The sequence below is a fragment of the Pogona vitticeps genome, chromosome 2, assembly GCF_051106095.1.
Source record: "Pogona vitticeps strain Pit_001003342236 chromosome 2, PviZW2.1, whole genome shotgun sequence".
Lineage (NCBI taxonomy): Eukaryota > Metazoa > Chordata > Lepidosauria > Squamata > Agamidae > Pogona > Pogona vitticeps.
This window is the reverse complement of record NC_135784.1, coordinates 111,798,223-111,826,159: the sequence shown is the minus strand read 5'-3', so window position 1 is coordinate 111,826,159 and position 27,937 is coordinate 111,798,223. Positions and strand designations below refer to the sequence as shown.

General features: G+C 42.7%; 1 protein-coding gene and 1 long non-coding RNA gene across 8 annotated transcripts in view; one reads left to right on the top strand and one right to left on the bottom strand.

Moving 5' to 3' along the window:
• Positions 1-27,937, top strand: part of SH3PXD2B (SH3 and PX domains 2B) — a 182,688-nt gene that overhangs the window by 13,959 nt on the left and 140,792 nt on the right. For 2 of the 7 annotated variants that reach the window (XM_020806927.3, XM_020806909.3), the window contains exon 1: positions 9,458-10,189. The exons of the other annotated variants lie outside the window; for them this stretch is intronic. In XM_020806927.3, coding sequence (XP_020662586.3) covers positions 10,118-10,189 — 72 coding nt within the window. In that variant the 5' untranslated portion in view covers positions 9,458-10,117. Of the gene's footprint in view, positions 1-9,457; positions 10,190-27,937 lie in introns of those variants that run through there. 7 annotated transcript variants of the gene reach the window in all.
• LOC144586856 (uncharacterized) lies at positions 13,555-19,209 on the bottom strand. The gene is made up of 2 exons (XR_013541921.1): positions 16,950-19,209; positions 13,555-16,821 (listed from the first exon to the last, which is right to left on the bottom strand). It is a non-coding gene; the product is annotated as an uncharacterized LOC144586856 (long non-coding RNA).

Sequence of the window (27,937 nt, the reverse complement as noted above, 5' to 3'; positions counted from 1 at the left end):
AAGGCAAAATGCAGATGCAATTAAAATAAAATATGTACTGATAACAAAATGCAGGTGATCAGTGTCCAAATTATACACATCAGTTCCTAATTAGTAACATAGTCAGAAATTGTCCCTGGAGAGAATAGACTATTAAGTAAAGGGGACTGCAGGATAATTAACAAATGTTGCCAAACATTACTTAGCTTAATGGCAAAACTCCCAAGCAATAAATACAGCCCAGACTTTTCCAGTAATTTGAAAAAGCAATTAACCAATAACTGATTAAGGAACAAGAAAAAAAATAGTTATTTGTATGTTTGAATATGAAGATTTGGCAGTCACAGGATATATAACTAATTATCCTGCCTTTTCACGCCTCCTAATAGTTGTCTACTTCATGCTACAGTATTGCCATGTAGCACTACTGCCATCTTTGGAATACTGGCTATGTATGTGAGGCAGCCATTAGACAGGCGCATGAGCATGTGCACACATACAGAATATGCAAAAGGGAAGAATAAAAGCTTATTTAAATATGTTAGAAGCAGGAAACCAGCCAGACAAGCAGTTGGCCCTCTGGATGGTGAGAGAAGGAAAGGGGGCCTTGGAGATTGCGGAGAAATTAAATGAGTTCTTTGCATCTGTCTTCACGACAGAAGACCTTGGGTAGATTCCCACTGCCCGAATGACCCCTCATGACTAATGAATTAAATCAGATATAGGTTAAAAGAGGGGAAGATCAATAAATCACCAGGCCCAGATGGCATCCACCCAAGGGTTATTAAGGAACTGAGGAATGAAGTTGCTGATCTCTTAACTAAAACATACATCTTGTCCCTTAAAACAGCCACGGTGCCAGAGGACTGGACTACAGCACATGTCAGGCCAATCTTTAAAAAGGAAAGGCGGAGGGACCCGGGAAACTACAGGCCAATTAGCCTAACTTCTGTTCCAGGGAAAATGGTGGAAAGCCTCATCCAAGATAAAATCTTAAAACACATAGAAGAACAAGCCTTGGTGAGGGAAAACCAGCATGGCTTCTGTAAGGATAAGTCTTGTTTCACAAACCTTTTAGAATTCTTTGAAAAGGTCAACAGGCACATGGATGTGGGTGAACCAGTGGATATTGTCTGTCTGAATTTTCAGAAGGTGTTTAACGCGGTCCCTCACCAAAGGCTGCTGATAAAACTCCACAGTCAGGGGATAAGAGGGCAGGTCCTCTCAAGGACTGAGAATCGGTTGGGAACCAGGAAACAGAGCGTGAGTGTCAATGGGCAATTTTCACAATGGAGAGAGGTGAAAAGCAGTGTGCCCCGGGGATCTGTCCTGGGACCAGTGCTTTTCAATCTGTTCATAAATGACCTTGAGAATGGGATAAGCAGTGAGGTGACCAAGTTTGCAGATGACACAAAACTTTTCCAGGTGGTGAAGACCAGAAGAGATTGTGGAGAGCTCCAGAAGGATCTCTCCAAACTAGGAGAATGGGCTGCAAAATGGCAAATGTGTTTCAATATAAGGAAATGAAAAGTAATGCACATTGAGGCAAAAAAAACCCAAAAAAAACCAAACCCAAAACTTTGGTTATCAGCTAATGGGTTCTAAGCCTTTTGTCCCCCCGGTAAAGCTTACGATGGTAAGGCCGCACCTGGAGTATTACGTACAGTTTTGGTTGCCGCATCTCAGAGAAGACATAGTGGAACTGGAAAAGGTTCAGAAGAGAGCGACTAAAATGATGACTGGGCTGGGGCACCTCCCTTACAAGGACAGGCTATAGCGTTTGGGACTCTTTAGTCTAGAGCAAAGGTGCTTAAGGGGAGACGTGATTGAGACATAAAATTATGTAGGGGATGGATAACGTGGATAGAGGGAAGCTCTTTTTCCTCTCACGCAATACCAGAATCAGGGGACATCCACTCAAATGGAGTGTTGGGAGAATGAGTACATATTTCTTAACCCAGCGTGTTGTTAGTCTGTGGAACTCCTTGCCACAGGATGTGGTGATGCCATCTGGCCTAGATGCCTTTAAAAGGGGATTAAACAGATCCCTGGAGGAAAAGTCCATCACAGGTTACAAGCCATGATGGGGATGTATAATCTCCAGGCTTAAAAGGAAGGTACTTCAAAATGCCAGATGCAGGGGAGGGGGTTCAGGAGACAGGTATCTAGTTGTCTCGTGTGCTCCCAGAGGCATCTGGTGGGGCCATCATGAGATACAGGAAGCTGGACTAGATGGGCCCTTGTGGCCTGATCCAGCAGGGCTCTTCATGTTCTTATAATGCAACCCTAAAGATACTAACAGGAGTAGGAAAGGGACAATGGAGGTGGGGGACATGCAAGCTGGCAGTCTTTACAGATAAATAACCAGATGCTGCATTTAAAAATTTCAGAACTAGAGAAATGATGTGGGGAGAAGGAAGCTGAGAACAACAGTCCACAGTCAACTTAGAGTAGACCAAGAGAGCTCAGGATGCCCAACTGCACCTGGCTATCTCTTCCTTGCTGCTTTCCCCAAAAGTTGCTTTAAATGCAACATTGCTATTCTAATTCTAGCCTATCAGGCTGACACAACTTCTTAATTTCATGATTTTCTTTTTAAAAGTAATAACCTGTTAAGGTGATGCAAAAACAGTGAACAGCAAACATCTATAAAACAACGTAACTTGTAGTGCTTAGACATTTGGTATGACAGACATATTTTCTCTAGTAAACAATTAATAGTTACACTCCTAAACCCAATTTGGCCCTATTATATACAGTATTTAGTTCTGTTAAATCTTTATTCCTGTCTGAGGTACATATGGTGTGAGACCCTGTCTTAGTTACATGTTTAGCCCTGTCTAACAGACCTCTCACTGACATCTGCCTCATTCTGATTGGTTAGAATCTTTATTTATTTATTTATTTATTTATTTATTTATTTATTTATTTATTTATTTATTTATTTGACTTCTACCCCGCCCCTCTAGACAAAGTCTACTCGGGGCAGCTTACAAACAGTTATAAAACATAAAATATAATCATATAAAATCATCATAATTATCAAAATATGTCATAAAACAATCACATGATTAAATCAACAAATTTGAAGTTCAAGATGGAGGAAAAAAACACTCAAGAGAAAAAAAACTCAAGTGTTGACTGGAAGGAAGGCCTGCCTAAAGAGCCAAGTCTTTAAATGACTCTTAAAAACACCCTATTCTATGCTAATACAACACATTGAAACATCAATATATATTCATATAATATATACACACATACATGTGTTGCATAATTACCCTGTTTCCCTGAAAATAAGACAGGGTCTTGTATTAATTTTTGCTCCAAAAAACGCATTAGGGCTTATTTTGGGGGGATGTTTTATTTTTTTCATGCACAGCAATCTATATTCAAATACAGTCATGTCGTCATCTTCTGGTTGCTGCACAACAGTGGGGGGCGGTGTTTCACTTAACTAGGGCTTATTTTGGTGATAGGGCTTCTATTACAAGCATCCTGAAAAACCCTACTAGGGCTTATTTTCAGGTTAGGTCTTATATACAGTAGGTCTACTCTAAGTTGGTCTACTCTAAGATGACTATTTGTGATCTCTCTCTCCCTCTCTCTCTCTCAACATGTTCGACAGGCCTCTGAAGGTGATGGGACTATGAGGGGGCCTCTCGAGCAGATCTTAAAGCCTGAGACAGTTTGTATGGGAGGATATGGTATTTTAAATAGCCTAGATCCATGTTTTATAGAGGGTTATAGGTCATCATGACCACCAGTCTGAATTCTGCCCAGAAATGAACCAGCAGCCAGTGCAGCTGTTGTAGTAAGGGAATTATATGTGCCCTGGTCAGCCATCTGGCTACACTATTTTATAATCTTAGAACTGCAGAGTTGGAAGGAATCCTATGGATTATCATCATGACCAGCCCTGACAAGGAGGCACAGTGGGGAATCAAACTCCCAACCTTTAGCTCTGCAGCCAGTTACCTAAACCACTAAGCTATCCAATTTCCCAATACTCTTCAAGGGCAGCCCAACCTATAGAATATTACAGTAATCTAGCTAGGATGTAACTAAGGCATGTGCCTCTGAGGCCAAGTTAGATATTTTCAGGAACATCAGTTTTCAGGGAGCATGTAATCCCATCCAGCACAGATTGAATCCCTGTTCCTTGACCTTCCTTTTGATTGAGCAGAACTTCTTCTTTTGTCTAGCTTACGTTTCAGTTTATTGACCTTCATGTAATCTATTACTAGATGAAGGAACTCCTTATCCGCTGAATCAACATCTGTGGAATATATTCGCAAAGGCTTTCACGGCTGGGATCTAATGGTTGTTGTGGGTTTTTCAGGCTCTTTGGCCGTGTTCTGAAGGTTGTTCTTCCTGACGTTTCGCCAGTCTCTGTGGCCGGCATCTTCAGAGGACAGCAACCTGTCCTCTGGTGCACAGGCTGCTGTCCAGAGCACAGGTTGCTGTCCTCTGAAGATGCCGGCTACAGAGACTGGTGAAACGTTAGGAAGAACAACCTTCAGAACACGGCCAAAGAGCCCGAAAAACCCACAACAACCATCTGTGGAATAATTTATCAGCTGACAATGGTCCTTTGTCTGAGAAATGCCAGTATTCAGGAAATGTTGGTCCGTACACTGGAATATGGCAAAGAAAAAGACATAATCATTAGCACTCACTGTTTTGTCCCTGTTTGGCTGTGTTGTGGTGTTTGGTAGCTTGCCATTAGCCCATCTTTGGGTTGAAGCAAACTTGCGGTTTGACTCTCCATATCTTTGTTGGGTTGCAATTCCCATCAACGCTCACCATCAGCTGTGCTGGCTATTCCAAAGCACCATATCTATTTATCTTCGTCAAAGTCTCCCAATCTTTGCAGGTAGCTGGAGGCAGCAGGAGTGGTGGTGACAGGTTATAAATTCAGTAGGTAGCAAAAATTTAGTGTTTAGGTTGCATGTGCAGAAGCATTTTCTGCTGAGAACTTCCCTGTGGTGGCTCTTTAAGCTGGCAGCTCCCCCCCTGCACAAAATGTGTGTGCATGATAGGGTGTGTATACGTCAATATACGTCTGTCTGTGCATACATATATAAATGTATTCATAAGCATATGTAGCTCTTGCTCCACACAGGTCCCCCATCTTTGCTGTCCTTTGGCAAGCAAGCAAAGACCTTTATCTTCAGGCAAGCCTTCCCTTAGTGACAGGCTATCCGAGGATTGTTATGCATTACTGCTTTGACTGGGTATTTAATACTACTTGTGTTTTCCTTTTCTCAGAGTGGTATTTGTTCCTTTAAAATGTTTTTATACAGTATTTATTGTTTTAGCTTTAATATTGTCTTTTAAATATGTAAGTTGCCTCTTTATAGTCATTGTTTTTCAGCTTTATATCTTGCCTTTCAATGATGTAAGCCGCCTTGGGTCCTTTTTAAGGAGAAAGGCCTGGTAGAAATGTTTTAAAATAATACAGTACAGTACAGTACAGTACAGTATATGTATTTCCCTGGTGCATTTACCAAAACTAGCCACTAGAGGGAACCAGAGACAATGCTATTATAGTATTCACTATGTCCACGCTTTTCGGTATCCGTGGTGGGGAGGGGCTTGGAACCAATTCCCCATGGATACTGTGGTTCTATTGAACTGAAGGGAAAAAAAGAAAAAAAGCACACACACACACTGGTGTAGCCCAAAACAGCTTCCTTGAGTTTTGATTTTGAAAAATAGAGTTGGACATCATCAGAATATTGGTGACACTGAATTCCAAAACTCTGTATAACCTCTCCCAGTGGTGTTATCTATAGGTAAAAAGCACAGTGGAGACAGAGCACTGAGGGACCCCACGCCCCAGGTATCAAGCAGGAGGCCCCCAGCACCACCTCCTGAGATGGGCCGTCCAAGAAGAATTGCAACCACTGTAACAGAATGCCAGCATAGAGGGATTACCCAAATGGATACCACGGTCAATTGTACTGAAAGCCACTGAGAGGTCCAGCAAAACCATCAGACACTAACCCTGTTTTGTTCCAAGCATAGGTCATCCACAAATGCCACAAAAGATGTTTTCATCCCATACCCAGATCTGAAACCAGACTGAAATGGATCCAGACCATCCATTCCACAGCTCACTCAAATACTTTGCCCAAAATTGAATGTTGGGAGACTAGGCAAGTACACTTATCTAGCATAGTGGGATTTAAGGAGAATTTTTTTCAACTGTGGTCTTACAGTTGCCTCTTTTAGGCAGACTGATGTCCTGCTTTCTTAAATGGACACATTGACTGTTCCTTTAACCCACTCAGCCAGACCTCTACTTGCTGGTTTGAGGAACCAGAACAGGCAAAGGTTCAGCGAGCAAGTGGTGGCCTTCACCTCTCTGAAGATCCTGTCTACATCCTCAGGCTATGCAAGCTGAAACTTAGTCATTAATATTGAGCAAGGAGGAGCCACAGTTACATCCACTTAGAACTGCCTCAATTACACCATCTAAGCTGGAAGGGATTCAAGTGATTTCATCTGCAAAGTCTGTGCAAATTGATTATAGTGACCTGTTGAGTAGTTTGCATTTTCCTCCTGTGGGCTGATGCATAATAAGCCCTTGACAACCTGAAACAGCACTGCAGCAGATGGAACACCGGCAGTGAAAAATGATATCTTCACTGCCACCACTGTCCCAGATGAGGCTTCCAATCAGCTCCAGTCTTTGTTTGTTTGTTTGTTTGTTTGTTTGTTTAATTAATTAATTAATATGCTGCCCACACTACCCAAAGGTCTCTGGTCAGCTTACAACATTTAAATACAATAAAACTTCAGAACAATTAATATATATATAAAATTGTCATCGGACAATTATGTTGAATAGCTCTGAGTTTTCTGTCAGTGTCACTCTAGTCTCTATCCCACTTGTTTAATAACCACCAGCTCCTTGGTAAAGCAGGAGACTAGTTTGCCTCCACTCTGTGAGACGGGATGCTTAGAAGCAATTGGGTCTGTGCCCATCTTCCCACTCTAGGGGCCAGCCAGGGTTTTGACAGAACTGTCTACAAAGGCTGGAATGGCTGCTGTCTCTTCCCTTCACCTACCATTTCACAACTGCAGTTCAAGCCCAAGGAGGCCTGGTGTCAAGGCAATCGGGGCTATTTCAAATGGCAAACCCGGTTAGAGAAAATCAATACCATACTTGATTGTTAGCCCTTTTGCCTAGCATTGCCACGACTGCCCTCTACCTATCTTGCCCTGCCAAGAATGGATTTAGTGGTTCATCCCCTTACTCTTCTCCTAACTCATTTATCACAAGCAGGCAACCATTTGCAATTCTTGTTGTTAAGTCGTGTCCTACTCTTCGTGATCCCATGGACCAGAGCACGCCAGGCCCTCCTGTCTTCCACTGCCTCCCGGAGCTGGGTCAGATTCATGTTGGTTGCTTCGCAGACACTGTCCAACCATCTCGTCCTCTGTCGTCCCCTTCTCCTCTTGCCTTCACACTTTCCCAGCATCAGGGGCTTTTCCAAGGAGTCTTTTCTTTCTCATCAGATGGCCAAAGTAATGGAGCCTCAGCTTCTGGATCTGTCCTTCCAGTGATTCTAGCCGTAGTTAAAAACAGACAGAACTGAGGCAGACCCGCTGTGATACAGTCCTCCTTGTTCTCTACCCTTTCCAGACAAGAGGACAGGTCATTGCCTTCTGCCATCCTACAAACGGGTGACCCCCCTTTTCTTTGGTGGTGGTGAGCCTGTCTCCCCCTGGCACTGCCTTCCCGGAGCTCGTCTTATCTCCCTCAGCTCCAAATAAGTGATGCAAGTTGGGAGAGGTTTGGGCTGGGACAACCTGGCAGAGAGATGCTGAGTCGGTCACAAAGCCTTGAGCTCAGCCCAGATTGCTGTCAAGAGATACAGTACAGGAAAGCTCACAGTTATGAGGCTCCAGGGAGCAACCGGGAGCAGCCACAGTGCAGCAGAAAAGCTGGGTGAGCAGTCCTGGCTGGCTGCTGTTCCACCGGAGCAGCCTCTCCTAGTAGGGTGTGCTGGTTTGGTCAAGGCCTTCTCAAGAGTTCACCTGTGCCTCCTCCTTCCAAAGAAAGGATGCAAACTTGGAGAAGTCTGGGAGAGTGTGGCATGGAGCATTTGGAGAAGAACCCTAGGCTATTCCTCAACAGATGGGTCCCCTCCTCCCTCAACTCCGATCAGCCCCTGTTCCACTGCCTGAGGTTTAGAGTTGTGAAGGAGGAGTGGCGAGTGGTCCCTAATAAATGTACAACAAGCATGAAAGATATTGGGATGTTTCTGCATTAGGAATGTTAGTGGGGCGGCCTTCCCTATGAATATGGACTTGATGATGGGCCGACAACTCCCACTAGCCTTGCTCACTGTAATCAACGGTATAGGAGTTGAAGTGTGAGAGAGAAAAAAACCCAGATGGACAACAATTTTGTCCATATCTGTTCTAGACGGAGGCCTTCTCCTGCTAGGAAATCTCGTGAGAGTTGCAAATGGAAGTCTTGGGCCTTCCACTCAGTTCAAGGATGGAAGCAGGGCAATTGTCCATGGACACCCTCACCCTTTCTTTCCTGGCCAAATGCCCACAGCACCTTCCAGCAGTAGAAGGGCAACAGGGTCGACTCTTTAAAGGTGAATGTGTGAACCGCCAGGTTAGCGAAGCAAAGGCCCTGCTCTTCCTGCAGGCCTCTGGCCAACCTGTTTTCAGGAGTCAAAATCTGCATGCCCCCCCGCAGTTCCTTCCCCACTGAGGAGAGGAAGGGAGTTTGGAGGACAGAGCCGTCCCATTTTCATTTATTTATTTTTAGAGAGATGAGAGGAAGACTGGAGACTGGTGCTTTTATTTCTCTGAGACTGGAAGGTCGCCGTCACCCTGTCTCGGAAACAAATCCCCTCGCCGTCTCTCTCGCGGGCAGACTCAAAACTGCGTTTTAATGGGTTGCCATTTCAGAGGCGCTCATTAGCGCTCTCGTTGGAAAGGCGACGTTTGAATTTGACCCCAGCTTGCAAATGCCACCTCACTGTTCCTCCTTTCCCGCCTTTCTCAAAGAAGGGCGGGCAGCCAGGGTCAAATGGAGGTTAAAATAGTCTCTCAATACAGGAGGAACCCGCACTCGTATTATTGATGAAAACCTACATTGCTCCCTCCCCCCCCCCCATGCCCTTACTTTTCATTTTACACTCTCGGATCCCCACAGTGATTATGCAGTGACCACAAAGGAAGAGTAACGTGCCCTATTTGGGTGTGTAACCATTGTGTCTCTTGTTTTAGTAGTCCCTGTACCTCGATGGCAATTGGGGTCGCGTTCTCCCCTCCCCCTTCCATATATTTCAGTTGTTCGCATCAGAGGAAACCACCAAATGGGCAGCCGCCTTGATTTTGCTGGCTCGGTCTAGAGGTAGGATCGGTGCTGCTCTTAAGTTGCGCTCTCTCCCGGCTCAGTGCGCAGGCAAAACCCTTTGGGGTGGGTGGCTTGTCGGAGGAGGCGAAGAGAGCGAGCGAGGAAGGAAGGAAGGAAGGGAGCCAGCAGAAGCGGCTAAGCTGGCCTTCTGCTGTTGCGCGCGTGTTCGTGTACGTGTTGTCGGTTTTGTCTGAGCGGGGCTACGGGTGCTCGTGGCCCTTTAAGAACCCGAGGAGCGGGGTTTGGAGCGGAGCGTGCCTAATAGCCACCCTGCCTGTGCCGGAGTGGGATAGGCTGCTTTGGCAGGGATGGGCTGGGAGGAGTCCGCCCGCATCTGCAAACTCTGGAAGGGAAAGACACACACAGAGAGAGAGAGAGAGAGAGAGAGAGAAGGAGAAGGGGAAGGGGGTAGACCGGGGGTGGGGGGAGGGAGAAAGAAAGAAAGAGGAAGAACAGCAACAGCAACAGCAGACGCCGAGGGCGCTGGCGACCCGGACCGCTCGCCTGGACTCCTAAGTCGTGCACAGCCTCTGTGGTTCTTTGCCATTCCTCCTCGGAAAACTTTGTCCCGTTCGGTCGGAGCTTTGGCTGCACCCCCCCCCCGACCCCCGCAGAGGAGATCGGGGGAGTCTTTTCGCCCTTCCCTCCTCCCCCCCTTTTTCTTTTTTTCCCCTACAGTTCCAGATTTGCACGGTTTGCTTTTTTAAATCTTTGCTTCCAAGGGTTGGGGTTTGCAAAGGACCCAACGCGATGCCCCGGAAGAGTATCTTGGAGGTGAAGGTGCTGGACGTGCAGAAGAGGCGAATTCCCAACAAGCATTATGTGAGTGAGCGTGCGGGTGTGTGTGTGTGTGTGTGTGTGTGCAGGGGGAGAGCCGGGGGGGTCGTTTCGAGCTGGACGAAGGCGCTGGAAATCCCTTTTGCCTCGGCTGCATTTGTCTCGGTGGAGTTGCTGTTGGGGGGGGGGCTCTTCCCAGGCACCTGGCTCCCCCGGGAAAGGGGGCGCGGGGCGTGGGTGTTGGAGGGAGCCGCGGGCTCCCCTCGCCGTCTCCCTGCAGCTACTTCTGTGTGGTCCCCTCCTTTCCCGGCTGAATCCTCGGCGAGGGATGTTGTAATTGGAATACCCTTCCCTGTGCATATCCAGTAACTTCCTAGCGAGCCAGGCAGGAAGTTCATACCGCCTGCGCCTGCCTTTTCTTTTCTTTTCTTCCAGCCGTGCGTTGACTCTGTACAAAAGCAAGGCTGTACGGGTTGACTCGGACCCACCAGTTCGTCTCCGCCTAAGCCAAGGCGCAGGGTTTGGGGCGGGGAGGGTTTGCATCGGGTGGGTGTGTGGAATGGGGAGAGTTAACATCTTGTTTTAAAAGTTTGCTGGATCTTAAACTGCTGGAGGGGATTTTGGAGAACAGCTGCTCCCCTGGAAGAGGATCCTCCTACGCTACACTGATCTCTTAAACTCGCAGAAAAGGAAGAAATGGCTTTCTTTGCTAGATCTGTGTCCTCAGTAAAGAACCTAATAAATATTCTGGTTTTATAGGTGGTGTGCGTGCCCTGTTATAAGCCTAGCTATTCTGGGAACCAGCCAGAAAAAAAATGGCTTAGAGACAAGAGGACCTCTGGTTATTCCTTGCTTTTGTGTCCTGATGTGCTCTGCAGACATTATAGGGCAGTGGGAATCTGGCTGCTCTGTTTCAAAACTGTCAGAATCAATCTGGAGTATTGCATCCGTTGGAGTGGGTGCCTGGCACGCTGGATGCTGCAGCAAGTCACTTCAGCTAAAGCTGGGCATGGCTGCTACATGACAAACACCACTTCTTGCTGAAGTTGATCTCTTACCACTGTCTGTTCTGTGATCATTCTGGAGGGAGCTGAAGTGTTTAATAAAGCAAACACACCTTCTGAATAGCTGATTGTATGGGGAAGCGTTCTCTGCCCTTCCAAAGAATTGTCTGGCAATTTAAAGGTGTTAAGGAATCTAGTAATTCATTTACAGGAAAAGAAAAATATGAATAGAGCTCAAATTGAATATGCGAGCTTTCACAGATTGAGGATTGCACTTGACATAAGGGGAGCTGGTTGTTTTTGGAGAACAATGTACAAGCAACTTGAGTAGGAGGTTAGGATGCAGAGGAGAACAAGGGTTGAATGGTAGTGTAGGATGGTCTGGGAGCAGGAGAATACAGCTGTCTTAACCCCATATCCTCCTGTGCTTGGGTAGGTTATTAGTACCATATCTTGAACAGAAGAATTGCAAAGAGGTAAGGTGACATTTTCCCACTGTGACCATATCTAATGGTTTAGAGTTCTGCATGATTTTTAATTAAACAAAACTCTCGTTGATAAAAAAACAACTTCCCCTCTGCATTTTGCAGTGAGTAACTATGAGAATCTGATGATAATGTGTGTTCTAGGAGTGAGCATGCTTCTGTATTGTTTCCACTGGGACACTGACATCTACCAATCAAGGCTATTTGTGAAATGATGGCACAGTGAGGTTTTCTCTACAAATAAGAACAAAGGCATATGATGTCTCAAAAGTGCCATGTCTGTCTTTGCCATTTGCTTTCAGGGCCCAAACTAGTCTATTCACATACAAATGGTTCTCCTTTATTGTGCCAGCAACTTTATAACACACCTTCTGAATATATAAAAGATAGGATGCAGAGGGGGAGAGATACTTTTTTATTATCAATTTTCTTAAATTGATTTTTTTGGGGGGGAATTTGAGCTTCTTGAAGGTCCACTGCAAATTGCGCTGAGAAGTACCAGCAGTTCTTTTTCTACCCTGTGCTAACCCATCTGTGTTTTTCTCTGCAGTTCTGTGCACAAAATAAAAATCCTGCTTTCAAGGAGCTTTTAATCTAGCTTTCAGCTTTATTACCTCTTTTCCAAATAATTTGCAGTGGCATGTCTGAGATTCCTGACAACCCATTTTTATCTTCATAATAGTCCTTTGAGATGGACTAGACTGAGAAAACCAGTGTGATGTAGTGGATACCTTGACAGGCTAGAGACCAGGGTTCAAATCCCCACTTGGTAATGGAATGGGGGTTGCGGGTGGAGGTGGCACTAGTGAAGCCACTCCTTGAACATCACATACCTTGAAAACCGTGTTGGGGTTACCATAAGCTGGGTGTGACTTGATGTCTCATAAAAACAGCAACAACATCACAGACTGACAGCGAGTGATTGACCCCAGATCAACTGGTGAACTTAGCTGAGTGGGGATTTCAGTGTATGTTTCACTGCCCCTAGTCTGTACTGGCATTGTGTTGGTTATTTTCTGCTGTCAGGCTACCAGACTTTGATTGTGGAAGGGGGAAGGAAGACAAAGAGTAACAAGGAATGAATATGATTAACAATGATTAATATCAGATGCATGTTTACTCACTTCTGAGCAAGTTCCAGTGTGCTTAACAGAGCTTACTCCCTTGTAAGGAGAGGGCTGCACCCAAAATAACTGGTTTATTATTTATTTAAAGCATTTATATACCATCCCTGTAAACTGAGCTACACTTTACTTATTTATTTACTTACTTATTTAAAAATATTTATGCCCCACCTTTCTTCTCAAGAGGACCATTGTTGGGAATGAGTTTTACATACTGCAAAATGTGTAAACTGCAGGATACTCTGTGCACTCTTGCCCTGCAAGTCACTTGCACAATAATCTTAACAAATGGTCTGTATTGTGTGAGTCATTTGGAAAACTATGATCTTGGAAATTGTGTGTGCTGTTGCCTATAGCACAATAACTAGTATTTGTTTTGACAGGCGAAGTGAATGAGCAAGGTATTATAGCTCTATAGTTCAGATGTCTAAGATTTGATCAGTGTAGTCTAATAGAGTGCTGTAGCTGCAATAAGACAATTCTATTTTCTAGCTAATCATGAAGTTAAGCAATATTTCTGCAACCTCATATACAATATTAAGCTGTGGTTTGGTAATGCATGAATAAGTCCTGTTTTTAAATGCCCCTTCCTTCCTTAGAAGTGTTTATTTAGTTCCTGGTCTGCAGCAACCTATAGAATACGGTTTCAGGTGTACCAGGAAACCATGGTTGTGTGTGTTCTGCAAACCTCCTGCATGATAACTCATTTTTATTTTCTTTATTTGTAGCAGATCATTGCACAATGTAAAATTATAGATGCATATGAAATATAGGTAGCATTTAAAAAAATTAAAATGTTAGGATATTTAGACTATTTTTGACCAGAAACGGGCTACTTCAACAGCATTATCTCAGCCATTTGCAAGATCTTCTTTTGTACACATGATGCAACATAAATTGCATGCACATAAGTGATGCATTGATTCTCCCCAGCCACAAAAGATTTGACCTGTATCGAAGTAGCTGTATTTTACTTGCTTATTCTTTGACTTTGCTTCAAAGTCTATTAAAAGACTTCCAGATGGTCCAGCTAGACTTGTCCTAGTAATAGACTCCTTTGAAGATGAGTCATATGGTGAAGAGCCTATAATTTTAGAAAGTGAAATGAATGCTTCTCTAAAAGCATTAAGAAGAAATAAATTGCCGTGGGTAGATGGGATACTGACAGAACCATTTCAAGACACAGAGACTGAATCTGACAATATCCTAATAAGAAACTTCTAACAAATATGGACAACAAAACAGATTCCCACAGATTTGAACTGTTCAACATATATTGCAGTCCAAAAGAATGAAAATGCCAAGGAGTGCAGTAATTATCCGGCCATTGCTTTAATTTGATATGCAAAGGGATGTTCGAAATGTTGCAGCAAAGGCTTTCATCTTATATGGAGTGAGAAATGGCGGGTGTTCAAGGATTCTGAAAGGAAGAGGCATTCTAGATCATATTGCAAATATCTGCTGGCTGCTGGAATATACCAGAGAATTTCAGAAGATAACTTTATGCTTTATAGACTACAGCAAAGCTTTTGACAGTGTAGATCATGAGAAACTATCTGAAAGAAATGGGGTATGTCTCAGCACTTGGTTGTGCTGATGTGTAACCTGTATTGTGGAGAAGAAGCTACTATTGGGATGGAACATGGGGAGGAAGAATGGTTTCCTATAGCAAAGTTGTCAGATGAGGGTGCATTTTATCCTGTCTTGTTTATTTATTTAATTCATACAATATAAATTAATTTATACAATTTAATTTATGCAATATATATTCATGCAATGCACTATTCTGGGTGGTTGATAAGCTAAAATTGAACAATTACTAACAAACAGCAAATCAAACAATGTAATAAGACAAAGTAAAGTAAAACTTTCAAGTGCAGATGCCAAGACTTTGCAGCACTTCATAATAAAATGATAAAATGGCAGGGCAATTGTAGAAAAATCATGGGAAGTTGCTGTCAAACATATCTCTAAAGAGGTCTGTTTTCAGCCAGCTCTTGAAGGTGGGCAGAGAGAGGGCCAGGCACAGCTTGACTGCTAGTTGATTTCTTGTTGATGAATTCTTGGCCTCGTTTGGTGTGGTCACTTGGAAGAGTGTTGCCTGTGTGGATCCAGAGGTGCAGGTGGATGATCTTGAGGAAAGGCTGCCAAGTAACAGGGTCCAAAACCATGGAGAACTTTGTAGGTGAGCACCATGACCTTGAATTTATCTGTTCAATCTATATTTGGAATATACAGTATATTGAAAGCAGGAATTGATTCATATGAAGGAGAAGTGAACATTGGTGGGAGAAAGATCAGTAATCCCGGATATGCAGATGACACCCTCTTACTGGGAGAAAGCAGCAATGACTTGAAACAACTTTTAGGGAAAGTGAAAGAAGGAAGTGCTAAAAGAAGGGACTGCAGTTGAACATTAAGAAGATTAAAAAACATGACTGCAGAAGAACTACACAGCTTTTTTGTTGTCAATGAAGAAATTGAAATTATTGAAGATTTTGTATACCTTGGTTCAGTCATCAATCCTGAAGTGTGTTGGGCACTTTAATGGAGTGTTCTGACAGCTGTAGGAGACAGGTGGACCTTGTAATGAACTGATGCCTAGAGGGTTGATTGGGGGTGGTGGAGTTACGGGTATTTCTTGAATGTGTGTCTTGTGTATGTCATGTCGTCTTTGGAGTAAATAACCATATATTGAAGCATTGTTCTGTCTGGACCCACAACATAACAAATCCAAATGGAGACTGCATCCATCAAATCAAGACTTAGACTTAGACTGGAAAAGGCAGCAATGAGGGAATTAGAAAATATAATTAAGTATAAGGATATGTTACTGTAAACCAAAGCTGAGATCATCCACATTATACTCCCATTTATTATGTATGGGTGTGAAAGCTGGACAGTGAAGAATACTGACAGGAAGAAAATTGATTTGCTTTAAATATAGTGCTGGAGGAGAGCTCTGCAGATATCCCTCCCTGCCAGAAAGACAAACAAGCGGGCCCTGGACCAAGTCAAACCTGAACTGGAGGCAAAAATGATGGAAGTGAGTTTGTCATACTTTGAACACATCATGAGAAGGCAGGATTCTTTGGAAAAGACAATAATGCTGGGAAAGGTGGAAGGCAACAGGAAAAGAGGAAGACCAAATACAGTACAAGATGGACTGACTCCCTAAAGGAAGCCACAGGCTTGAGCTTAGAAGACCTGAACATGACTGTTGAGGACAGGACATTTTGGCGATCTCTCATTCATAGGGTCGCCGTGGAGCATGTAAGAGCAATAACAGGTTCCCCTTATCTAATATGCAATTCACTATAATTGTGCGTTTTGTGACTTATGTGACTTTTGTGTTCTTATGTGAGTCACATTGTTACATAAAAAACAACCTGACATGCGACATAGCATTCTGTTTCCAGTAGCTCCTCAGCATATACTTAAATGAAAGTAGTTGTGATGGTAAGGAATGTAAATTCATAATGAAGAGTGGAATGAAAATGGTTGAGGATGTCATAGTTTTTCTTTAAAAAAAACCCTAACTGGGACTTTAAATAATGGATCAGACATCCCCTCTTGTTGTTTTGAAGCCTTGGTCCTGTTCCAGTAGTGGAAAATATTCATCATGTATGTTTTCCCCCTTTTTTCCTTTCTTTGATAATTCTTTACCTGTTGGCATTAGAACAGGTTGTACTTTTCTACAATTCTGTTGTGATCACTTTCACAAGGATATTTGTGTAGTTCATCTGACATCTTCTCTGAGGCTAATCCTGTATAGCATTTTTGTTCTTTTTCTGCTGCTTGAATTTAGTCTTCTGATTCATTTCCAAATCTTCATATATACCATTGGTTCCCAAACTTTTTTTTTTTAACTTTTTTGCTCTCTTTACATTCTGGCCACTGGCTTCAGCTCCTGAGTGTAGTAGGACGGCCATATCCATGAGATCAGTAACTGCAGCTTCACTTATCCAGTGCCTGAAAAAATAAAATAATGAAAATTTTAAAAAAGCATGAATACCCTTTCTGAAGGTGTTTTACCAGGACTGACCACTAAATGGAACCAGAAGCTATGCTATACAGCAGTGGTCCCCAACCTTGGGCCTCCAGATGTTCTTGGACTGCAATTCCCAGAAGCCTTCACTAACACATCTGGGAGTTGAAGTCCAAGAACATCTGGAGGCCCAAGGTTGGGGACCACTGCTATACAGTATATACAGGTGGCTTAATGGAGGTTCACTTGTGACCTGACTTCTCAAGAAAGGTGAGAGGATTCTGTGGTATCCTGGGTGTATTTCCTGATGCCCCACGGAGCCACGGTGCACAGTTTGAGAAACACTATGTCTTCCGATGATAAAATTTACCTTGGAATCCATTGCTCCTGTTTTGTTACCTACCTTATGTTTTTGCCCTTTAAAGCGTATTTGCACTCAAGTCAAGAGAAGTTTAAAAATTTTCTTCCTTCTCTAGGTTTTTGTCCACTATATAACACTAACACACTATTTAAAGGTACTAAGTTTGTCACAGTATATTTTACCGTGTTTCCCCGGAAATAAGACAGGGTCTTATATTAATTTTTGCTCCAAAAAACGCATTAGGGCTCATTTTTAGGGGATGTTTTATTTTACCGTCATATCATCTTCTGGTTGCTGCACAATGTGGCACAATGGTGGAGGGTGGGGTTTCACCTAACGGGGGCTTATTTTTGGCATAGGGTTTATATTACAAGCATCCTGAAAAAACATGCTAGGGCTTATTTTCAGGTTAGGTCTTATTTTTTGGGAAACAGGGTAGTAGAAAAGTTCTCTACATGAAAAGTGATCTTCATTGAGCTATACTGCTAGCTGGTCCCATGCTTTTTCTTCACTGGTAGTATCCTTGTGATTCAGATATTCAAGCTAGTTATGGGGAGAGTTGATGGAGACTTGGAATTTAAAATACAGTGGTGCCTTGACTTACAACCATAATCTGTTCCAGAAGATGGGCATAACATGAAATGTTCGTAAGTCGAAGCACCATTTCCCATAGGAATGCATTGGAACATGATTAATCCGTTCTAGGGAGAGAAAAAAAATCAAAAAACCCTACTCCAAGTCCCATTGGAACGCCATGGGGCTGGGGAAAAAAATAACCACCATCCTCCCCACACACAGCCAGTCCCATTGGAACGTCATGGGGTTGGGAGGAAAAAATCAACCCCCCCCCACAGCCAGCTCCATCGGAATGCGATGGAGCTGGGAAAACACACACACAAAAGCACAGCACAGATACATAACCCCCCCCAACCCAAACCCTCCCTGCAAAACCCTGTAAATGTGCTCACTCAGAAGCAGAAAGCAGCACCAGGCAGTCCAAAGCCTCTCTGCAAACAGGCGCACACTAACAGTTGGGGCGAAAGAGCTACAAGGAAGCTCTTCGCCGACCAACGGTTAGCCCTCTAATTTGAACTCCCCACCTTTTCCCCCGCCTCTTTTGTTTGCAACTCGAAGCTCCCGCCGGAAGTTGAAGCAAAATTTTGCAGCCAGAGCTGGTCGCAACTCAAAATGGTCATATGCCGGGATATTTGTAAGTCGAGGCACCACTGTAATAATGTGCCTGGCTCTGTTTCTTTATATGTGGAGACATAACCTCATTGAGAATAGCAACTCAGACACTCTATAGGGGCAACCTCTAGTCCTCTTTGTGTCATCTGCTGCATGCAATTGTACTAACTTGAAATTTGTAGTTGGATTCCTTTGTGTGCGATCTGGTCGCCTCAGCCTTGTCCCGTGTGATTGTGAACCGTCATTTTTTTTGCCTGATCTTGAGCTGCTTGCTATATCTCAGCTGTAGGTAGGAAGAAGCATCATGGTGTTTTTGAAGGAAAAGTGGGATATAAATATATTTTTATAGAGTATATCCATTTCTTAAAATGTCTGAATTGGAAGAATGTTGGCATGAATGAGGATACTGTTTCCATATGAATCAGTACATAAGAACAAGATGGATTCCCAGAATCAGTTAATTATATACACTCTGAGCTATTTTTGCTGCACTTAAGTGGGGAGGAGGACAGTGAGTCATTTTGCTGCTGGCTACCTACAGGCACCCTGTACCAGCCAACTATAAATATACCTGTCAAGTCCTCCCAGTTATTATGAAGATAAACCTCCTTTTCTTTTCCCTCACAGCAGTTGCTTCATGTCCATGGTCTTGGACGACTTCCCACTTTCTCTAGTCTGACTGAGAAATGAACTGCAAAAATGTAAATCACTTAGTTTTCTGGAGTAATTTTTTGGTTATTATTTTTGTGAGTGAAGGATCTTTTTAGATTTGGGGTAGTCATTGAGAGTCTAGCTTTATAGAAAATTCTTGTATTGCTAGCAGGGTGGATGAAAAGCAATCATTTTTAAAATCAAATTCATTTAAATAATAATTGAAATAAAAATACATTTTAAAACTAATTTTTTTAAGCTGATTTAAATCAATCGATTATTTATTTATTTATTTATTTTATGTTATTTTATTTATTTATTTATTTATTTATTTATTTATTTATTTATTTATTTATTTATTTATTTATTTATTTATTTATTTATTTATTTATTTATTTATTTGATGTGTATATATTTGGTAGCCAGGTCCAATCTGGGTGGTTTACAACAAATAACATAAAACAACAGAGTAACAAAATAGCAAATCTGCTCTGACTGCTAGTGTTGCCGGCTGTGGTTTTCCAGATTTTTTAAATAATAATAATAATAATAATAATAATAATAATAATAATAATAATAATAATAATAATAATAATAATAATAATAATAATAATAATAATAATAATAATAATAATAATAATAATAATTCGAAGCGAATTAGAAGAATTGAATCAGAAAACACAGAAATTAATGAGCATGCATTACACACTACATCCAAAAACTGATATGGACAGATTATACTTACCAGAAAAAATCTGAGACCATGGATTACTGCAAATACAGCAGGTAGCAGAGGAGGGGGGAAAGGATTATAAATAGAAGCAGAATAAAATTACTTATGCGGTGAAAATGGAGAATATTTTGAGCACAACAGAAACAAAGGCTCAGTATAAGAAACAGCAATTTAAAAATAAACAACTATTAAAATGAACCACTACTTGGAGAACACCTGAGAAATATTGATGGAAAGTATGTTCATAATTCAACATGGGCATGGCTAAAACCGACCATTAAGAAAGAAACTGAAGGCTTGATTTTTGCTGCAGAAAAACAAGCACTCCAAACCAACGTGATGAAAGTTAAGATCCAAGAAAGTAGTTCTAACAGATGTCGACTCTGCCAAAAAAAAGATGAAACTGTCACACCTCATCTGTGATTGTCCAAAGATTGCACAAACAGATTACAAAATTAGACATGATGGACTTGGCAAATTAGTACACTGGTCATTATGCAAAAAAATATAACTTGCCAGCCTCCAAAAACCCATGGGAACATCAAGTAGAGAAGGTCTCAGAAAATGAGGAAGTTAAAATCTTGTGGGATTTCCGGATGCAAATTGATAGACATCTTGAACATAACGTACCAGACTTAGTAATAATCGAATGAAGAAATTTCTGAATCATTGACATTGCAATTCCAGGGGGTGCCAGAGTTGAAAAATAAAGAATTGGAAAAACTTTAAAAAGTACAGAGACCTGGCAATTGAAACATCTCACTTGTGGATGAAACACATTTCGGTAGTCCTCGTACTCATTGGGGCTTTGGGAACAACATCAAGAAATGTCACACATACATACTATAAACAGTTGTAGATCCCAGAAATAACACGATCAGAACTACAAAAATTGGCAACATTAGGAACAGCATACATACTGCACCTATGTTTAATAGATACTTGGTTTTTTGGTTAAACCTTGTATCTGTTATAGAATACCAGTCAATGTTTTTATAATTTTGATTGATTATGCCTGGTGTTTTTGAATCATCATCATCATCATCATCATCATTTTCCCTGTAACTTCCAAAAACTCTGTCGAGCATTAAGGAAGATAAGAGGCTACGGGAAATGTAGTGCAAATACACTTTGAGGGGTACCGTTGCCCACACCATTACAGTATATTGAGGCGGCTGTTACTGTTGTACTTTCTCTCTGAAAGTGGTAAGCTCGAATGCAAAGCAAGAAATGCTTGTTCCTTCCCCCTCATCTCACCCCCACTGTGGAGGAGCCATGCTCCAGATAAGCCAGTGCCATCTGGTCAGTGGCAGGGGAGGGTTTGTGAAACGTAGAACTGGGATAGACGATGCAGTATCATCATCTTGTCTGTGGAAAATATAGGTACTGTTCTCCCCCCCCCCAACCAGCTGCTCTCTGATCTCTGATAATTCTCATGTTAAACTTTCCTAAAAAGTCAAATCTTATAAATAGCTTAAAGTCTGTATATTTTTATAGTTTATTCTTTGTCTTTATGCCTCTTGGCAACTGTGTTGTGTGAGGCTTTAGTATCTATCTGTTCATTTAAAATAGAGTCTCTTGTACATTTTCTCACCAGATTGCTTCCCAGCATGAACATTAACACAATAATAATAGGAGTGTCTTATGGTACTTTAAGAAGCTAACACATGACATCCCTGAAAACCATCGATGACAGGTGGAGCCAAAATCTGATCATAAAACTGGCAGATCAGACGCCCAGTTACACCGATGGCTCCCTTGAAAAGGTTTGTTCTCCAGTTTCTCATTAAAGCTGCAGCCTTATTGCCTCCCATGAACGGGACTGATGTTTGCACAGGTACTCTACAACACCCACGTGGCTTAGCAACCTTGGGAATGGCACCCCCACACTGGGTAACAATACCTTGACCACACTTTCTGATGTCACTTTTTGTCAACTTTATAAATATCTGGTCCAGCAGAGACTTTAGGTAGAGTCATCATGTTTTCGAGAGAGGAAAACAGCTTGCCATCAACACATTAAAAAAAAAAAAGAAAAAAGGAAAAGACCTAGGAAGACCTTTCCTCAAACAAGACAACCAAGGCAAGGAAGTCAATTCTACAGTGGACCCTCGACTTACGGAATTAATCCATATTGGAACAGTGGCTGCAGGTCGAAAAGTCCGTAGGTCGAGAGTCCATTTCCCATAGGAATGCATTGGAAACCATTTAATCCGTTCCAGCCAAAGAAAAAAATCCCGGGCTTCCAAAGCTGCACCCGCTGCCCTCTGCCTTATTCCCCACTGCTCTCTGCCTCCTGTCCCTGTGGGGACGGGAGGCAGAGGGCAGCAGGTGCAGCTTTGGAAGCCTGGCAAGCAGAAAGCCACTCTGTGCCCGCTGCAGGCTTTTGGCTTCCCAGGTTTCCAAACCCCCTCCATTGCCCTCTGCCTCCCGTCCCCGTGGGAGACAGGAGGCAGAGGGCAATGGGGATGGGAGACAGAGTGCAGCGGAGGGGGTTTGGAAACCTGGGAAGCCGAAAGCCGGCAGCGGATGAAGAGCGGCTTTCAGCTTGCTGGGCTTTGAAAGCTGCACTCCCTGCCCTCTTGTCTCCTGTCCCTGTGAACAGGAGGCAGAGAGCACTGGGGACAGGAGACAAGAGGGCAGTGGGGCTACTTTTGAAGCCCGACAAGCCGAAAGCCAGCAGCAGGCGTGGAGGTCGGGAAGCCAGCAGCGGGCGCAGAGCGGCTTTTGGCTTGCCGGGCTTTGAAAGCTGTCCCCCCCCCCCGCCCTCATGTGTCCTGTCCCTGGTGCATCTGCCTTTCGTAGGTCGAAGCTCCAGTCACAAGTCGAACCAAACTTTTGCGGCCAGACCTTTTTGTACCTTGAAATTTTCATAAGTAGGGACCTTCGTAAGTTGAGGTTACTTCATATGTTGCAGTTGCTTTTATACTCCACGGAAATCACCAGTGACCACAAGTTACAATGACTCTGAAGAAGATATGAAATTGGAGGCATGACACTATCATCAGAATTGGTAGATGAAAGGCAGCTTCATCCAGCACTCTGTCAACGGCTTGTGCTTAGAAAGTCAGTCTAGCAGATTTGTGACCAACATCTGCCAGTCGGATATACCAGGGCAACAGTGGGAACTTCTCCAGGCCACATGATGGTTGTCCAGCGACTTCTCTGATGCTTTTGCATGAGACTCTGGGAATGGAAGGGGTTAGGGTGGGGAATGAAGCTTGGTTCTCTTTAAACCTTTAATATTTTGATTGTGATCCTCAGCCCATAAGCATTTTAGTTGAAACATCAGTGTTTTGGGATTTGTTAATGGAGCACTCCAAGATGTATGGAACCATCACTAGAAATGCCCCATCTGTTTACCTGTTGGGATCTGCAAGATGAGGGGAAGTAGGGGTCTTGCAGATCAAGCCTCAGTGCAGGAATTTGTAGATGAAGCCTCCCCCTTGACCAGCAAGGGGAAAATGAAGAGACGGGACACTCGAGTGTGGTTTGCAGGGCGGGATCCGGATGGACCAAACAGCGTGCTCTGTAGCATGCTGTTCAGTGAGAACTCTCCTCCTGGTCGCCTCGCCCCCGTTTATTATCGGGATCTGCCTTTGAACAAGTTAATCAAAAACTATTCTAAACAGAGGCGGTTAATATCCTGAGTACACAAGTAGGGTAAACGGAGGGGCCGGTAAACAGGGGCATGTAAATCCTAAATACACAATCAGGGTAAACATTCCTGAATACAGAGCAGGGTAAACATAGACAGATAACATTTTAAATACACAAGTAAGTTGATACAATTTACCCAGAGACAGGAAATTATCCTAGATACCAAAGCTGGTTAATGATCATCCTTACTGGAAACTGACCTGGGCCCAAAAACAATGTCTGCTATATACATTGTAAAAGCATACAATTTCCCAACATTTACCCTTTTCCCCCCCACTGTGAGCAACACTATAGGAAAATCAACAGCAGTTGAGTGCTGGGGAAGGATCCACCTTAGTAACCAAGACTTTGGTATGATACTGACAGCTGGTCCCTACCTTCGCACTATTAGGGAGCAGGCCGGGTAGGTGGGGCTCGTCAGCCTTGGAAGGCAGCCCATCTAGGAGAAGGAAAACTCCGATTTCAACTCCCCACTGCCTTGCGGCTATATCCACTGATGGAAAAGGCTTCAGGAGTTAACCTTGAGGCAAAATCCAGAGCCAGAGGGAGTTCGTGTCATTCTGTCAACTCCTGTAACGTCCCTGGAACCAGTTGTATTTGTTGCCTTTCCAGTTTGACTTACAGTTCCTTTTCTGCCTTTTCCTCTAATTTCAGTCTTTTTTCAATAATCTCTTCAAATTTTGACATTTTTCTACTTTTCCCTTCCTTACTTTTCCATTCCCTTGTCCACTTTTCTATTTGAATCATGTTAAACCAAGAAATCCCTTCTCCTCCCAAAATCTCTTTTATATTTCCTTTAACGAATGGGTGGATATTTCACAAATGTGATGAATATCGCAATTTCTTTTTTTAAAAAAATTCGTCTCCCTGTGTAATTATGCTGTATGTGAGGCTGCCTTTGGAAAGTGTTTGGACACTTCTATGGGTTCAAAATGCTGCAACCAGATTGTGAAATGGGACTGGATACAGGGATCACATCCCCCCAGTCAGAGCAGCTCCATCATTTTCTTTCAGTCAGCAGTGTTTTGCATTTGCTGGCTGCTGGGTGGCAAGATTGGGCTTGGAACAAACCCGTGCATTCATCTGTGAGAATATATGCCTGTGTTTCATCCAGGTACACAAGGAAAGGAAGTTAAAATCAGTTGTGTTACATGGCACATGTGCTCTGTTTGCGAGTCCAAATATTCTGCCTAGGAGAGGCTTCTAGCAGCATTACAAGGTGAAGCTTATAAGATGAATGTCAGACATGGAGAAAAACATATCAAGATCAGTTTCTGGAGCAGTTGGTGAGGTGTGATGCATTATAATCAGTGTTTGCTAGATTTTACTTTCATGAACAATAATGGCTGTTTATCTTTGAAAGGACACTGGGTATCCTGCAGAAATCTTCCGGAGAATGTCAGTACGTACTTGCTCTGCAGTTAGAATGTCAGGAGAAAATACTAAAAGAACTAAGTGCTCACTCTGTCTAATCTGAAGAAAGAAGTACTTGAGAGGTGACCCCATGGGAAGAAATCCATTTGGAGGGGTCATATAGTGTACTAAAAGCAAAATGTACTTTTTCATTGGATAACAAAACTTGATGTTTTGAAATGGAAGCAATGGTGGATGTGACTTTTTCTGGTTCCTTCCTCTTGGTCACAGAAACAGTTTACAGTGGAACAATGATATCCAATCTGTTATCAGCAGAATTTTTTCGGTCCTGATTTAATGAGTGGCTCAAAATTTACCGAGATCAGGACTTCTGGCTGTGAGTTGCCTAACAGTTTAGAGATAAGTGAAGCCATTCATGATCTTGAAGTGTCTGCTTGCTAAGGAATGCTCGTTTCCAAAGGCATGATTGTCTTTCTTTCCATTCCTTATTCAGTTTACCGCATAATAAGAATGTCCACTCACAGTCTTCTGCCAAATGAAAGCATGAAACAAACCCATGAATAAGAATGAGAGCTAGCAGTTCTGTTCCATTCCCCCCCCCCCCCATTTCTACCACTATTAACTTTTAAAACTCATCACATAAATGCTTCTAGGGGATCTGCTCCAATGAAGTGACCAATAGTCTAACCGGAGAATATGGTTTTGGAGTGGTACCCCAGTTGCAGAAAAGCTTCCCCAGAGATGTTCTCCTGGGATAATTTTTATACTTCACTTTTTGATGTCAGGTAGATACTATTTTATTCACTCTGGCATTTGAAAACATTTCTCCTTTATCAGCTAAACTTCCTAGATTAAAATTTGTGTTTTAATTGCTTTTTAGTTTTGTATTTCCCCCCTGGATAAGTAGGCAATTCAAATACTTTGTTTTGAAAGTATGGGTAGTAGGGCTGGGAAAATAATCTTCTGGTCTTCAGTGAAGATTGTAAAGATACACTGATCTTAAATTAGGATACAGTGGTGCCTCGCATTACGACGTTAATTCGTTCCAGCGAAATCGCTGTAGAACGAAAATGTCGTAAAGCTATTTTAAAAAGCCCATAGAAACGCATTAAAACCCGGTTAATGTGTTCCTATGGGCTGGAAAATCACCGTCCAGCGAAGATCCTCCATAGCACGGCCATTTTCGCTACCTGTGCAGCGAGGAATCCGTCCCAGAAAACAGTGAGCAGCCAATATGTTTACCCAGTGGCAATTTTGAAACCGCCAATCAGCTGTTAAAAAATCATCGCTTTGCAAGAATCGGTTCCGAAGCAGGGAACCGATCATCGCAAAGTGAAATTCCCCCATAGGGAACATCGTTTTGCGATTGCTTTTGCGATCGCAAAAACATCAATGTCAAGTGGTTTCGTCGTTAAACGGAGCGCCCGTCTTGCGGGGCACCACTGTACAAGTACTGGCCAGCTCAAAGACCTGGTAATATTTTTACATAAGTTGTTTATAATTTGGGTCTTGGGTCTATCAACGCATCAGACTGTTATCTAGCAGTGTGAGAAAATAGATGGGGTCTATTGCTTCCTTTAACAGTACTGGAACAATGTAGATCCTCTTCTAGTTCTGAAATTGGCTGTGTGTGTATGTGTGTGCGTGCACACAGGCTGTGCAACTGTTACCATGAAAATTCAGAAATGGTAACACAGCCTTACTCTATTGACTTCCAGTCTCTACAAAAGAAATTAAGATACAGTATTGTATCTTCTTTCGTAACCCATGTAGTTTGTCTTGGTAAACCTTAAGTTGTGTTGGTTAACCTGCTCTATTCATTTATTATGGGACTGAAGTTATTTTTATTGACTGTTCTCTTCCCTAAGAACTTTGGATATTGGTCTGAGAACACATGTTTAAATAAGTAAATAATACAAGTTCACTTCTCAAAGGGAGTACAGAACTTTGCTTGAACACTCACAAAGTTTCCTGATGATCAGAAAGTGAACAGAATATTTAAATAAATTCTGTCTCAAAATGTAAATTGAATTCTTATCAAACTTACTAGTCTTGCTAGATTTCTGCACTTTTTTTTAAAATTCTCCCACGGACTTGTCTTAAGTTCTGTTTTATTGCAGTAAGTTCTGCTGTTTTCCTTTTAAAAGAGAGACTTTGTGATTTTCTATCTTGATAATACTGGCTGCTGGAAGGGGCTACATCTGATGAACTCTATTCCCTCAAGAAAGGTTTCCCTTCCTCTAGCAAAAGCTCCCACTGGCTGTAAGAGTGAAGGAAGAGGTTTATGACTTAGTAGCCCTCCCTCCCCCAATTTCTTTGAGTGGCATATTTTTCTGACAGCTCCGTTACAGTTGGACAAATACCACTGCATTTCTGAAGCAGCTTGTCACTTCTGGCAGTTTTCCTTTTGGGTATTTTTTTCCAATCCTGTTTCCCTCAACATGTGCTCATTACAGTTTTTGAAAGGCTCTAGAAGATTATGAGAGAATTGTATTATACAGATGAGATCATACATGGAGTTCTCTGTGAGAAACAATCTTTACGCCAGAATTTATCAACCCAGAGGATATTTTATTTTTGCATGTGCAGTGAGGTTTGAATTAGTCAGGACTAAATGTGACCTGGCAAAGACATCATCTTAAAGTCCAGCTTGGTGACATGTCCTTGTTTTTCTTAATTTTACTTAAATGCTGCGATGAAATGCGCAGAGGTACTTTTAAAAACCATTATCATTAAACAGACATCTAGTAGGAGGGAGCATCTCCTCTCCACATAGGAGAACAACCCTTTGCCTCAACTTACAAACGTCCTTACTTACGACCATTTTGAGTTATGACCAGCTCCGGACGCAAAATTTTGCTTCTACATTGGTGTTTTTCCAGACCTGCTACCACTTTGCCATCTTGATGTTGCTGTGGTGCCCAACTAGCTCCAGGATGGCGCTCAGCAAGTGCCAATAAGATGTCCAGTGCATGGGCTGCATACTCGTGCTCTTCTCCTGTGCTGCCCCCCTCCACATGAGGCACGCTGGTCCTCCTGGGGCTGCTCTTGTTGTTGAGGGACATGGGTCTAGAACAAGGAGGTTTGTGATCCCTTCAGCTTGCCTAGAATCTGGTACAGTATTTAGCTCCGGGCCTGGGTGCAGGAGAGTTCGTCGCCCCTAAGCAGCTGCAAGGATGGCAGCTACAGCCGCTTTGCTGTGAGCCCAAGCACACTACTCTAATG